General features: G+C 52.4%; 1 protein-coding gene across 7 annotated transcripts in view; it reads right to left on the reverse strand.

Moving 5' to 3' along the window:
• The window catches only part of ASAP2 (ArfGAP with SH3 domain, ankyrin repeat and PH domain 2), a 157,070-nt gene that overhangs the window by 17,669 nt on the left and 124,957 nt on the right, over positions 1–14,444 (reverse strand). For all 7 annotated transcript variants that reach the window (XM_049695908.1, XM_012534849.3, XM_033437469.2 and 4 more), the window contains 3 exons: positions 6,674–6,768; positions 1,659–1,848; positions 192–277 (listed from right to left, as the gene is read on the reverse strand). In XM_049695908.1, coding sequence (XP_049551865.1) covers positions 192–277; positions 1,659–1,848; positions 6,674–6,768 — 371 coding nt within the window. The remainder of the gene's footprint in view (positions 1–191; positions 278–1,658; positions 1,849–6,673; positions 6,769–14,444) is intronic.

The following is a 14,444-nucleotide window of genomic DNA, read 5'->3' on the forward strand; positions in this document are numbered from 1 at the left end:
GGGCTTTATTAGGATTGCATCCGAACACTCCACACCTGGCAGCACTGTCCCTGTCCCATGATTCCTCTTCAGGCCCAGGGAAATTCCAGCATCTTGGCCACACAACTAAAGCAATGGGGCAACCCCTGGCTCCATTCTCAGAAACACCAAGGGACGAAATCAAACACCTTCCCTGATTTTAGAACACCTACCTGTTCTGAACTAGAAAGTCTACAATGTGAAGAGAAGTCCGGTCCACGGATCTGACAGCCAGGTGGAGGGCAGTTTCGTCCGGCTCCTGAAGACCAAGCAGAAACATCCCAGAATTCCAAGGGGAGCATTCAATTCTGTGTCCCACATGAGAAAAATTGTGTATTTCTCTCCCAAAAGCCTCTAAATCTTTCCTTTGAAAAACGTTACCTCTAAGGTACCAAGGGCCCCTCTAATCTCCGCGGCAAACTCTGCCCCTGGGAACCTGCGTTTAGAGACTGGCCCTATTCCTCCTTACTCCACGGGAAATAATGAGGAATTCAGGGGTTTCATGGCAAAGTCCTCTCGATCTTTCTGCCCTCATCCCTGCCTCTCAACATGAGGTATTGCCTGTAAGAGGGGTCTCCGTTCTGGCTCCAGGAAGGTTCCCCGGGCTCTTAAACCTGCTCCCTGGGTAAATATAAATGTATGTCTTAAATGCCGGGTTCAATGTTTTCATTCTATACTTAGAGATAACGCCATCAATGCTAATACCTGGACTGCCTTCAGTTGCTACTAAATGGCACATGACTACCCCTGCCTCTTCTGAAGGAAGTTCTGGCCGGTGGGAGAGAAGAATCACGAATGAAGGCTGTTTCAGGTAGGTGGGTGGGAGGGAGCTGGAGGCCAAGGGGAGATCCAGGTAACGGGGAACGTGGGGCAGAGGGAGACAACGGGCCACCCCCTCCTCCTCCTCGGCTGCAGCACAGCTCTGAGTTGAGCAGACGCGGCCCTGGGCACCCTGGCTGCAGTTCCCTGTCTTACTCTCAAACACTGGACATTACGGTTCCATACAACATGCTCAGCTGCTAAGGGTGACCCAGTCCCGTGCGCCTTTATTCTGAGGGTAAGGAGGGTCCGGGGGGCTGTGAGTGTGCGTCCACGAAGGTTAGGAGGGTCCGGGGGGCTGTGAGTGTGCGTCCACGAGGGTTAGGAGGGTCCGGGGGGCTGTGAGTGTGCGTCCAAGGGCACACCCGTGGAAGAGAATTAGGCCACACTGGCCGTAACACTGGTGGTTTCCTGCGGACGGATCCCGACGGTGAGATCCCACCCTCTTGGCCCAGTTCCCCCAGGGAGGAGGGCAAGGGGAGCAGGCTGGACAGCGGTGCACCAGGCCCGGTCCAAGCTCTCCTTCCCGGCGTGGCCTCGGGAGCTGCAGCCGAGGCCTGGCTGAGGCGCTAATGCGGCTCTCGGACGACAGAAGGAGGCGCTTAGGCCTCTGAGAAGACGCTCCTTCCCCCGGGGATGGACCTTCCTTCCAGAGCTGCCATTACAGGTCTGGTTTAAGAATCACCCACTAATTTCCTCCCCCAGGACCCACTGCCTCTTCTTTCAGAGTCACACGACTTTGTCAGCATTTCTGCTGACACTGCCTTGCCACTCCCCGCCCTCTCACCCCTCCTTTTCTGTTTTTACAGGTCGTTCCTTACATGTCCATTGGCCAGTGGGAGTTTTTCTGTAAGGTCCACACCATCAGCGTATGCTTGGAGTAATCCAAAAATATCTCTTGCTTTGACAGCCTCACAAAGGCTGTGAAGTTTTGCCGCGTTATCCGCGTGTCTTTTCCTTGCGTACTTCCTCTCAATGTACTTGGCAGTAATGTAGTCCTTTCTTGCATTCCTGAAATCAAACATAATTGCCTCGTAAATGATTAAGGGCCTCTATTCAAACAGATCCCAACACCCACTCATCTATAACTACTTAAAAAAAAATCCCGTCCCACCCTCCTCGTAATAAGCAGTACTGGCAGAAAGACGGGACGCAGGAAACGGGCGCCGTGTGGCTCCCCCTCGGCACCTGCGTTCGCTCAGCCTCCAGGCACTTTCAAGAGGCCAGAAACCCTCCAGCTGCCAAGACAAGTGGAATCAAGGCCCGGGGCTAAGGGCTAAGGGGCCAGGTCGCGGGGCTGGCAGCCCTCATGGGAAGCCTGTCTTCCTGTTTGCGGGCACCGTGCCTAGCAGACAGGCTCACCACACACCTGACGAACCAAACGACTGTCCATCTTCGCGGTCTATTTCCTGGCCTTCACGCGGGCTTGTGTGTGCAGACCCCGCCTCTCAAAGGAGCTCGGAGTGCCAGCAACTCCAGGGGAGCCAAAGAAGCCCGGGCTCAAATCCCGCCCCACCACAGACTGACGTGCAAGTATGTGGCCTCAAGTCTTCTTATCTGTGCAAATGCACACGGCCTGTGAGAAGGGAATGAGCTGACACGTTTGCTGCGCTCACGGCAGGTCCTTAGGGCCTCGGAAAGTACCGATGACCTTGAAAGACAGACAGCAAGAAAAACAGCAGCTCCTGGTCCAGAGGACGCAGCATTTTGCTCCAAGGACTCTAACATACAGCAGCAGCAATAATAAGAAATGGAGACACGATTTTTGAGGGACAGTAAACACTAATTACTTCACGTGACAATCAAGTCAGAAGTGCCAAGAAGCGACCCAGTGTCCATCAGCTGAGGAACAGATGTCCATACAATGCAATACGACTCAGCCACAAAAGGAAGGAAGCACTGACACAGCCCATGATGTGGACGAACCCTGAAAACGTTAAGTTCCATGAAAGAAGCCAAACACTGAAGACCACACACTGTGTGATCCCATTTACTGAAATGCCCAGAACAGGCACACCTGCAGACAGGTACGCAGTTGCCCAGGGCTGGGAGAGCGAGGGGAGAGAGTCGGGGATGGCCAACAGGTATGGGGGTTCGTTCTGGGGTGATACAAACGTTCGAAAATCGCTTGTGGTGATGGATGCTCAGCTGTGAATATACTGAAAGCCGGCAAATTGTCCATTAAATGGGTGAATTGTATGGTATGTGAGTTACAGTTCAACAAAGCTCTTAAAAAAAAATGTCAGGGAAAACCAAATTCCAAATACAAAAACCTGACTTTAGCCAATAGAGCTACCAGGGATATAGGAAGAATGACACGAGAGGACTGAGCCCCCTGCTTCTTCTGTCCCCTCTTTCTGGAAAGTGCGAGGTACACTGAGATTTCACAAGGTCAGGCAGGGGAGGCTGAACTAGAAGAAGGGGCCTGGGTTCCTTCCCCCCCACCCCCCGCAGGCTGGTGGTCAGCTCTGAGAGCGCACAGTCACTCGGGCCTGGCTCTCGGTCACACGGCCGGATCTCAGCCCAGCTCCAGGCTCCCCCACCCCCACCCCCGGTGACCTCTGTATCGTGAGCACAGCTGCTTGCAGGATTAGATGAGATGCCACACTGAGGCCTTTAGCCCAGGGTTTCGGATGTAATTACTGTGGCAGCACAGAATGAAGAGGGGCTGGTGGTGGCCCAGGCGGGTGGGACCCACCAGCTCTTCTCTGCTGGGGCACCGCTCACTCCCACCCTGCCACCAGGGCTGCACCCACCACACCTGCTTCTACTACCGTCAGGGGCCCAGCCCCCCACGTCAACCCACCAGGCTTCGGGAGTGGGCAGGTCAACTCCAGGCTCCCAGGGTGGCAAACACCACTCCGACTGCCTCACCCGATGAATCCACTGCCTGGGTGTTTCTAAATGCAGCCTCGTGTGAACCGTGCTGGTGGACTTCACACATCACCCCACACGTGGACAGCTGCTGCGGGCTTACAGGTCACATTGAGATGTGCTGTCCATCTGACCCTCACAACAGTGCTGTGACTGTGAGCCCGTCCCCTCCAGCAGCCGGACAGCTCTCGGGGCTGCCCTGCTTTGCTGGACTGAGCTCTCCTTCCAGGGGCTCCCAGCCAGCGTGCCGCTCAGCCTGCTGCCTGGTTCCCGTCTGGGGTTGACAACTGACAACCTGTCTGATGAAACTCTATGGGTCCCTTCTGAAGGGCAGTGGGGCTGGACATGTGTCAAGGTTTAGGCGGCTCCAGTAATCACTGTGGGACAGTCAGGAAGGGGCTAGAGATGAACTGGACCCTTTACTTTTTAAATGTATTATCCACTTGTCCAGGGCTCTGGGTCTCGTCCCCTGAAGGTCGTCCCTCCACAAGCTCAGGTACAGGTCTGTTCTGGGCAACACCACGCCCCATGGTTTCGTGGAGGGAGTTCACTCTGCCGGAGCGATTCCCCCACCCCCTCTTTTTTTGGGAAAGGCTAAGGTTTTTGGAGAAAAGGCAATGAACTTAATGTAAGAATGCATTTGGCATTCGTGTTCAGAGAGAGGGGCTTCTTATACTCCCGAAGGACAGGGCGTGCACGAGGGCCCTAAGTCACAGGAGAGAAACACTCCTGTGGCCTCTGGGAGCAGACACAAACCTGGCTGCTCCCCCTTCCCGCCTACGTGTATCTCTCAACACCCCCCAAATCCATCTGAGGATTCACAGGCCACGAGATGGTCTTTGGCTTCCCTTTCAACAAATTTATCTGCAGATGGTGTGTTGCTCTGAGATAAAGCCAGATTTAATCTGGAAGTAAAATACTAGCTTATTTAAGTAGCCACAGAGCTAGGACTTCACCTCTGACCCGTTGATTCATTATATATGTATTTCCCACCACAAGCAACACATTGTGGTGGGAGATACAAAAACGAGTAAGACACAATGTATTAGAAAAATATGTGTAAATACCTCGGTACAACGTAAAGTGGGATGAGCTGCTTTAAAACAGAACTAAGTGCTACAGGAGCACAGGAGCCCAGTGACTGATTTCAGCTGAGGAGGTATCAACGTGGGTGGCATTTTGCCATCACATTGGTCATCTGCTCTCATTTTGGAAAAATAAGAGGGGGAGGAGTAAACGTCCTTTTCATTTGTGCCAAGGCTGGGGGGCGGGGAGGGGCCCCAATGCAGACGCCACGTTTATATCCAAGAGTCCCAAGCAGACGGTATTCATTTTTTTAGAATCATCTTGCCCCACAGTAAACAAATGATCTGCTTTTATAAAGTGCCCCTGGTACTTGGAAGAAATGAGTTACCATATGCTTTGTTCAAAGTTGATCAGTATTACAGCATTTCGGGAGACCAGTCCCTTCACCGCGAGAGCAGGTGTCCGTTAGACAGTAAGTAAAGTGCCGCAGTGGGCCGCCATGTTTCCTGTCCTAAACAGATCTTCTCGTATCCCAGGAAGAGTCAGCTCTCCTTGGGGTAACTCTCCAACTGACACCTGCCCCGAGAGGACCCTAACTTTTCAGGGCGTGTGGAATCAGCTCCCGGCATGTGTGCTGCCCCACTGCCCACGCCCACGGCGAGCAAGCAGGGCTGCCGACACCAACCCGGCACAAGATGCGTGACCGCTTCACCCCTTCGCACGTCCCAGCGACTCTGCGAGGTGGCGACGGCTGCACCTGTTTCTCTTAGAGGAAAAGGGCTCAGAGAGGTTGACGAACCTACCCAGGTCCCACGATCGGGAAGGATGCAGCTTTCTGTGTCCCGCGCTGCCTCTCCAGGTCTGGGTAAGGATACAGACTTGGAACTCGGATCTTCATCAAGAAAGGACCATCACTTTATAGGCCCTGTGCCTGGAATCTAACGTCGCACCTCGTCCAATCTCAAGGAAACGCTTCCCCACTGACACTTGCTCCAGGGCCCGGATGTGACCTGACTGTCACCCAGCACCAACGCACGCGCGCTCACCTCAGACGCCGACACCTGCGAGGGTGTGGAACGCACACAGTACCTGCTCCTCCCTTTAGTTTGTCTAAGCTCCTTCACCGTATTAAGTCACCTCACCCAAGCGCAGAAGAGCACAGATCCCGTGAGCTCAGCTTCCAAAGACCAGCGCCCACAAGATGTTCCTGCCAAGGGCCGGGAACCACACCTCTCTGCAACGCTCTCCCAGCCTCTGGTCCTCCCTGTCCTTGCCGAGCCCCAGGGGGAGCCCTGCCAGCACTTCTACCTCAGGCTGCTCCCAGGGAAGGGCTGTCTCGGTGAATGAACCTCCTCCTCTCCCTCATCACCTGTTTCTCACTTGGCCTCCCCTGTCCACAGCGGGCCAGCTGGACGCCTGATGAGGCACGAAAGCTTCTTGATCAGGTTTTGTGTCCAAAGTAAAACAGAAACAAAGAAAAGCTTTTTGAAGGAAACAACACGCTCGACATTTGCACTGGGAAAGAGAACGGGACATAATCATGTATCTAGGACAACGGACCCTCCGCGCGGCTCAGAATTCACACTGAGAGAAGGCAGGTGGGAGAGCGACTCCCCTGCCCTGAGGCAGAAGCAAGGTGGTGCCCACACACCACCAGCAGGGGGCGCCACTCAGGACTCCCTCCGCCCCCGCCCACCGGCAAATCCGCTTTCCTCCGGCTCCTAAGAAAAGCTGCCAAACCAAGTTTCTACTTGGACATCCAAAAAGGTTCAAGTGACTTTATAAACAACATAGGCTGATTTCTTCCCTAAAGAAGCAACAATCGATGCACCCAAGCTTGTTTATTCCCCTGCCTCGGGGCAGGGGGTGGGGGGTGGGGCCCGGGGACGAGGCCAACCTTTGCTCAGAAAGCAAGAACAGCCAGCCCCATACTTACATGTCACTGCTCGGGTTGGGTTTGATCGAGTCCTCAGCTGGAAGGCAACACTCCATAATCTCATTGAAGCCTGCATTCCCAATATTCTTGGCAAGCTGCAAAAACAAAAGTCTATTTCAGGGTTCTCAATTATTAATACCTTCCACTGCTACACATGACTCACACAGTTGATTTATTTAATGGTCACTAAGAAACAGAGCAATAAAGTGGTTTGCCTTTAATGAAGCTGGACAAAACCCAAACCCCAAAGGTACCCATAAAACTAGAGATAAGAAACAGCATGCCTCTTACAGAGGAGTGTTCTCATAAAACGTCCCCTAGATAGAATGCCTCCACGGACAGGGAGAAGCAGTAACTCGGCCCAGCTCGAGTTTCTTTCCCTTCTCCCCACCCCCCAAAAAGAATCTGTGCTCGCTCCAACTGAAACAGATCTAACAGCCTTTACTTGCACCAGTGAGGGGGTGGCTCATACAGCAGAGAGGGTGCTGGGCCAGGAAGCCAAGATTCGGGTTCAAATTGTGGTCCTATTTCCTGGCTTTGTGACCACAGGCAAGGCAGTTTACCCGAGCTTCAATTTCTTTTTAAATTAATTAATTTATTTTTGGCTGTGTTGGGTCTTCGTTTCTGCGCGAGGGCTTTCTCCAGTCGCGGTGAGCTGGGGGCCACTCTTCATTGCGGTGGGCGGGCCTCTCGCTGTCGCGGCCTCTCGTTGCGGAGCACAGGCTCCAGACGCGCAGGCTCAGTAGTTGTGGCTCACGGGCCCAGCTGCTCCGCGGCATGTGGGATCCTCCCAGACCAGGGCTTGAACCCGTGTCCGCCGCATTAGCAGGCGGACTCTCAACCACTGTGCCACCAGGGAAGCCCCGGGCTTCAATTTTTTAATAATAAAATGCAGATACCTACCTACCTACCTTGCCAGGTTGTAATAATGATAAAATGAGATAATTTCTGTAAAAGCATTCAATAAACTAGAGCGCTAAAAGTGTATCTGTTCCAATGTAAGGTCCTCACTTGCCGATCAACCTTCTGACTCGTCAGAAATGAGCAGGTTTTCACCAGTGCTCACTGATACAGGCACTGTGCTGGACGCGGCAGGTACAAGATAAACGCCAGGCCGCCCTGGCACGCTCCTGAAGGGATGTGCGGATCTGGAGTGACCAGGATCCTTAAGAGCGCGGATTTCATCCCACCCCCAGCACCCAGCTCAGCACCTGACCGAGATCGGACCCTTCAATATCTAACGAAACAAAGAAACCGAATGGAAGCACCGGGCCCAGTGCTTTGGAGAGAACAGACATTTTCACTTCCACGTTGAAAACGATGCCGTGGGAGCAGCGACACTTCTGGTGCTTCTGCCCTCGGTGAGTCATGTGGACACAGGCTGAGTGGGACTCTCTGCGAGGAAAGGCTGAGCCCCAGTGGCCTCTTCTCGCTCCAGGGGGACCGGCTGGAGCAACAGCCAAAGGGATGTGGGTCAGACAGGGCCGAACTTCCTGGTGGCAGGTAAGAGGGGATCTCGAGGGAGGCCGAAGGACAAGGGAAACACGCAGTCAGCCTGATAATCGGGTGGGGAGCCTTCCTAACTCTTCCCTGTCCTTGACAAGTGAACAGAGCTTCCGGGTGCCCCGAGCCCCACGCTCTCAGCAGCCCTGCCTTGGGTCCTCGGTCCTCGGTCCTCAGCCCTGGCCCCGGGGCCTCAAGGCGACGTCAGGTGGCAAAGCCCCAGGCTGCCTCACTGCACTTTCCTGGAGACGGGGCTGCCCGTCAGGGTGGTGCAGAGCAGGGGGCCCGGCGTACCATGGAGCCAACGCCCCGACGATTTCGGGGGCGCCTGGTGCCAGATCCAGGCTGAACCTCGGCGTCGGGGCCCCGGTTTAGAGCCAGGCCCACGCTAAAGGCCCCACCGTTCAGTGCAACGTGGACGCCATCCCGCACCCAAACCTCGTTATCTGCAGGGCAGTGACAGGACAAGCCACAGCACCTGCCCCTGGGAGCCTCCCGGTCTGCAAGGAGGAGGATCCCCCGGAATCCGAAAGCTGCTCCCCTTCTGCTTGGGCTTGGCTGGCTTACTAGGGGACAGCTGGTGCAGGGAGCCACCACGGCCGTGCGTCACACTCGTCGAACGCGGAGAAATATGCCGCCTCACAGCTTCACCAGCCTCCAGCGAATAGTTCAGCCTGCAGAGAACCCTCTGGAACCATCAACAAAAGCAAAGCACTTGCAGATGGAGGCTGCAGGGTCAGGTCAAGAAAATGTGCGGTCCAGCAGGCCGCGCGGGCAGGAGCCTAGGCAGCAGGAGGGCTGGTTAAACAGCCCGGACACACACGCCCTCCACTCCCAGAGCCCCATCCCCGACATGTGGGGCTGCACCGAGGCTGACGGGGGGCCCTGGGGTGTTCAGGTGCCGCGTCCTCAGGGAAGCGAGCCCCAGGACACACGCGGAGCCCTCGGGCAGGCTGGGCTCCGGGCCTGGCACACGGGCCTGCTCCAAGGGGTTCGGTCTAACGAGACAGAGGTGAACGAAAACGAAAAAGAAGGGCACCGTGATACGGGCTGGACTGAGTGCTACGGAGACGGCCAGGGGCCGGCAGCAGAGCAGGGACCTGGTCTAGACACCCGCTCTCCCACAGCCCGAATTTGCACGAAAGCCTGTGTGCATCTCCCTCACTGCACAAGGCGCCCTGTGCACGGGGACCTGGAGTCACACATGCCTGGAGACCCGCAGCACCAACCCTTGAGGGGCCCGCTGAGCCAGAAAAAGGCCATAGGTTTTCTCTGGAAACTGTTTCCAGAGTTCGGGGTGAGGATGGGGAACCTCCTGCACCCTGTTTTCATGTTTCCAGGTGGAGGGTCACCAGTTCCTGTGACATTCTGTCTTCCTCTGTTTTTACGCACCCGGAGGAAAGAAGCGGACAGTGAGAGAGACGACGTCCCTGCCCGAGGGGCTCAGAAGAACGGGCACCCACAGGAGGCAGCATGTGGTGGGTGTGCCGCTCTGCCCGTGCCTGGGGCTCGGCTGCCACCACACGTGTGAACCAGATCGCCGATTCCGCTGTTTTCAACCATAAATCAGACCTTTGCTCTCTCAAGCGGTTCGAAACGCATGTAGGGAAATGGGGTGTTAGCTACTGGGCCCCTCAGGCCCCAGGAGGCTGGAAGGCTTGGAGCACACGGCACATCTTTAATATACAGGTGGGTAAAAACGCCCGGGGCAGTGAAGGAACCTGACCCTGGCAGGCGAGCTAAGAGACAGCTGTGAGCCCTGGACTGCTGCCTCCAAAGACCGGAGCACGAAAAAATACCCTGTGGTGCGCAAAAAGAGCTGTGTGTCGTGCTTCACCTGCGCCTCTAGAAATTCTGCTTTTGGTCTATTTGACAAAGTATATAATATGCTCCTTAGTAAATGGTACAAGTCTAACTATACATCACATACATGTATATGTTTGGGTGCTCAATTTTTTCTGGTAGGGTTTGTGGTTAATAAAAGTTCAGAGTTGTGATTTAAGAACAAAGACTAGAACACAGGCTCCGGCCTCCCTTTTAAAATGGGGTTCTTGTTTAGGTTAGATAAGACAAAGGACCTGGGACAATGCCTGAAGCATAACAGTCACTCAATAAACGGTACCTGGTTCTACACTGCTTGCTGCCCTCTGCAGCCCGAGTGGCTTCATTTCGGACCCCGGTGAAACCGCAGTACGATCTGTGAGGAAGCTCTTGGTTTCTGAGGGCTCTCCTCCCCACCCCCCCTCTCGGATCCAGCTGTCGGCTGGTCTGCTTTATATTTAACAGCTGGTTAACAACTTCATGAGGAGGCAGGAGAAAGTCATAAAATAGGCCCGAGTCAGTAATATGTGCTCCTGGGGGTTTCTGACCCTATTCTTTGATGGAAGGAGGTTTTTAAATTACTGACTCAAATTCAATTCCATAATACTGAAATTTCCTTTACTAATTTCACTTACGATGTGGGACTGATCATATGATACCAGGACCCTCTTACCGACAATACTGTTTTACGTAGCACCTGAAAATCAGAACTGAAATCGTAATCTTCTATGTTAAGGAGGAACTTTATCTTTTTAAAATTTATGCTTATCAGGAGGTTTTCTGAAAGCAGATTGGCTTTAAAATCTAAGGATCTTAGGCTGGTGCATGCTAGAGTAGTTAAAATGGTACAGCTGCCCTGAACTCCAATCAAATTAATACTGCAATTACCCCAGTTTCTTTCCACCGAGTAAGAAGTGATTCTAGAAGCAGGAGGCAAAGGGAAGGAAAGATGACTGCTGACCAGCCACCTTCACGGATGCTGCTGAAACCCACTCGGTTGACATGGGAATCAAGCATGCTTTGAAACAAAAACAAATTAAGAAGGAAATGGTGAAACCGCCACGACATATCATCAGGGGAAACTGTTTACAAACCCCAGGCCAGAAAATACTTTATGGAATTAAGCAAAAGACTTCTGTCATGAGGACCACGGTGAGACCGTATGGGGGGACAGGAGCTGCACTTTACAGGGTGGGTGAGCATCTGTCTGTTTAGAACACAGTGCCAGCCAGGAAATGAAAATCCCTGCTCGTGTATCTGCTGTCTCCATCAGGCCGTGCAAAACCCCCCCTCCTGTCACAGCACATCCATGTGTGTGGCTCTGTGACTCTGCTCTGGAAAGCAGCCCTATCCGGGCTGCAGCCTCGGACACGACAGCAAGTTATCTTCCAGTTCACCCTCATATCTCTTTAATAGGGTACAAGGGGTCTAATTAACATGTGCTGCCCAAGAAAACGTATTCTGATGAACACACCAGCCCAAGACCCTGACACCACTGCTCTGTGAATCTGAAAGGTTCACAAACAGAGCAGTCAACCCGGGTGGGGTCTCCCTGCAGATTCACACATTAGGACACGCAGATGATTTTTCTGGAAGGATTTTGTTCAGATCATCTTGGAGGAGAAGGTAACAACGATAATAATAATAGCTAATACTTCATAGTTCTCACTATGTGCTGGATGTAATTCTGAACACACACACACACAGTGTGTGTGTCAAGCCTTCAGGAGATCTTTTGTTCAGGCATCTGACTAAGCAAAATAAAAGAACCAGGCGCTCTAAAAAGGCTCGACACTCTCATGCTTTACAAATGGTACTAACGACACCTGACACACACCCTCCACCTATTGCTTAAAAAACAGCTGAGGAATAAGGGTCTGGAGGTGGTGTCATGCCCGCAGTACCAGGGTTGGGGTGAGAGGGGGAGACGTCTGCCTCCTGTGAGTGGCCAGACAGGCGAGTTCAGGGGCAAAGAGAGGGTGGGAATAAATCCCACGTGATTCAGGCCTCTGCCCTTTGTTTTTCTGATAACCACTCAGGAAAAGAGGCTTAGATAAGGGAGCGTTTAAAGCTATGGCAGAGATTAGACATCAGAAACATCTGCAGATCTTAGTTAAGCAGTCTCTTCCTGATTTCTCCATAATGGCTGACAGTTGGTCAAACTTTGAACGCCTAGGAGAATATACAGACAGATACAGACGGAGGCTCCAGGAGAAGACACAAAGCTCTGAGCCTGGGATCAGAAGCCAGCTCATCTTTTCATCGAAATGGAGACATTCTCCTTCCAACCGTCTCTGGCGTTCCTCTCTGCAGTAGGCAGTAGTCTCAGGCAGATCGTCAGTTAAGTTTCTGAGACACGTGTAAGCAGGTATAACAGATGTGCCAGGATCAGGCTCCTAACAGCTTGCACAAGCCAGCTGTTAGACAGCCGTTATTAAAAATTACATGATATAAACTCGTGATCAAAGAAACTATACTAGGGAAGTCCCTGGCAGTCCAGCGGTTAGGACTCCCCGCTGCCACTGCCGGGGCCCAGGGGTCAATCCCTGATCGGGGAACTGAGATCCCATAAGCTGCCTGGTGCATCCTCAGAAAAAACAAACAGAAAGACTATACTAAAAACAAAGTAATACTCAATGCATCACTTCCTAACTATTTTACTGTGCTGTTTTTGAAGTTGTATTTGTGCGGCAAACTTACTACATAATGTGTGCGGTCTTTCCCACCGCACATTCAGTTATCCACACTGCGGCCTGCAAATGGCCACGGTGGGAGCATTTACATCATGTGCCTGGGACTACAAAGCCGGGCTTTTTTCCCTCCCAGAGGGCTGGCGGTTAGACATTTGTCAGGCATGAGGATGGGGAATGAGGAGGGATGGTAGTGATGTTTAAATGCTCTCCACAGGGAGAGTCCTCAAGGGTTGAGAGTGTGAGCTCTGGAATCAGATTAAAGAGGCCTCCACCCCAGATCTGGTGCTTTGATAACTACATAACCTTGGGCTTGTTAAAACATTCTAAGCCTCAGTTCCTCTTTTGTAAAATGGGGATAATACACCAGGGCCACAGGGCTGGAGTGAAGAGCAAAATGACCTAGGACAAAGCGCTGCGCAAAGTGCCTGAGGAGCGCCTCGTACAGAATCAACAATTATTACTTCAGCATAAACCACTTAACACTTCCAATGTTTTTAAAAAAACCCACCAGGGCAGTACAGCCACTGCAGGCAGTAGTTTACCAGGGCTCACTGAGAAGTAATTTATGTGTCTCTGAAAATATACCGTGAGAATTTCAAATCTATGCCATCGCCAATTACCCAGGATACCGCCTGCACACACACAGCTCTATGATGGAGGCTGTATGCGTTATGACATTAAAAATAACTGTAGTGTGTAACCAAGAATACACTGCTTGGGTCCCGCCAAGGCTAGCTTAGCTGTAAACCTGAAGTAATCAGTGATGCTACTAAAACTGGGCTACCAGAATCCACTCCAGTTTCTCCCAGCTTTGTCTCTCAAGACCGTAAACGAACTCCTTGGAAGGACAGGAAGGATTCGACAAGACAGTTCTAAATGCATTACAAGTTCAGACACGTTGGATCCAGGATAGTCATCGGTACGACTTACGGCCCTGAGAGATCTACTGACCACGGTAATCGATTTTCTGCCAAGACTACTGCTCTTGACATTAAACTCCATGGCAATCAATATCCACTTAATAGTCACTGTCCAATGCTCAGCCACCTCAAGAAACAATTTCAAACACTACCTTCTAATCGGCAGTCATAGACTTTGAAAACAGTCCGAAGAGCTCATGTTTTAGGCGCCCCAAAGCACCGCCCATGTGTGATATGCTTGTTCCTCAGTGGAGCCAGTCTCAACGCTCTGAAAGTCACTTTACAGGAAATGCTTCAACCCCCTAATACACTGCATGGCTTATGTGTTATCACCCAACCAACAATGAAACACCTTTTTCTTTAGAAACAAAGGCAGTAGAAGCAAATACCAGTATCTCTCCCAAAAGGCAACAATAAGAGACAGAGGACAAGTCCACCGGAGGCTTGAGCCAGGTAGTGACCGCACCGCAGACTCGGCAGACGACTCAGTCCTTTACCGGCTCTGGGCTCTGGGTTCTGCATCTGCTTAATGACTGGGGTGAACTGGACTCTGCCACCATCCTATTCCAGAATCTCACACCAGTCTCAACGCTCCTTTATAAGTTCAATTCATTTTATTCATTTAAGGATAAACCTTTGTGGGACTTCCCTGGTGGGCCAGTGGGTAAGACTCCGTGCTCCCAATGCAGGGGGCCCGGGTCCGATCCCTAGTCAGGGAACTAGATCCTGCATGCATGCCGCAACTAAGAGTCTGCATGCCATAACTAAGAAGTCCGCATGCTGCAACTAAAGATCCCGCATGCCACAACTAAGACCCAGCACAGCCAAAACAAA

This window comes from Orcinus orca, chromosome 13 (assembly GCF_937001465.1).
Source record: "Orcinus orca chromosome 13, mOrcOrc1.1, whole genome shotgun sequence".
Taxonomy (NCBI): Eukaryota; Metazoa; Chordata; class Mammalia; order Artiodactyla; family Delphinidae; genus Orcinus; species Orcinus orca.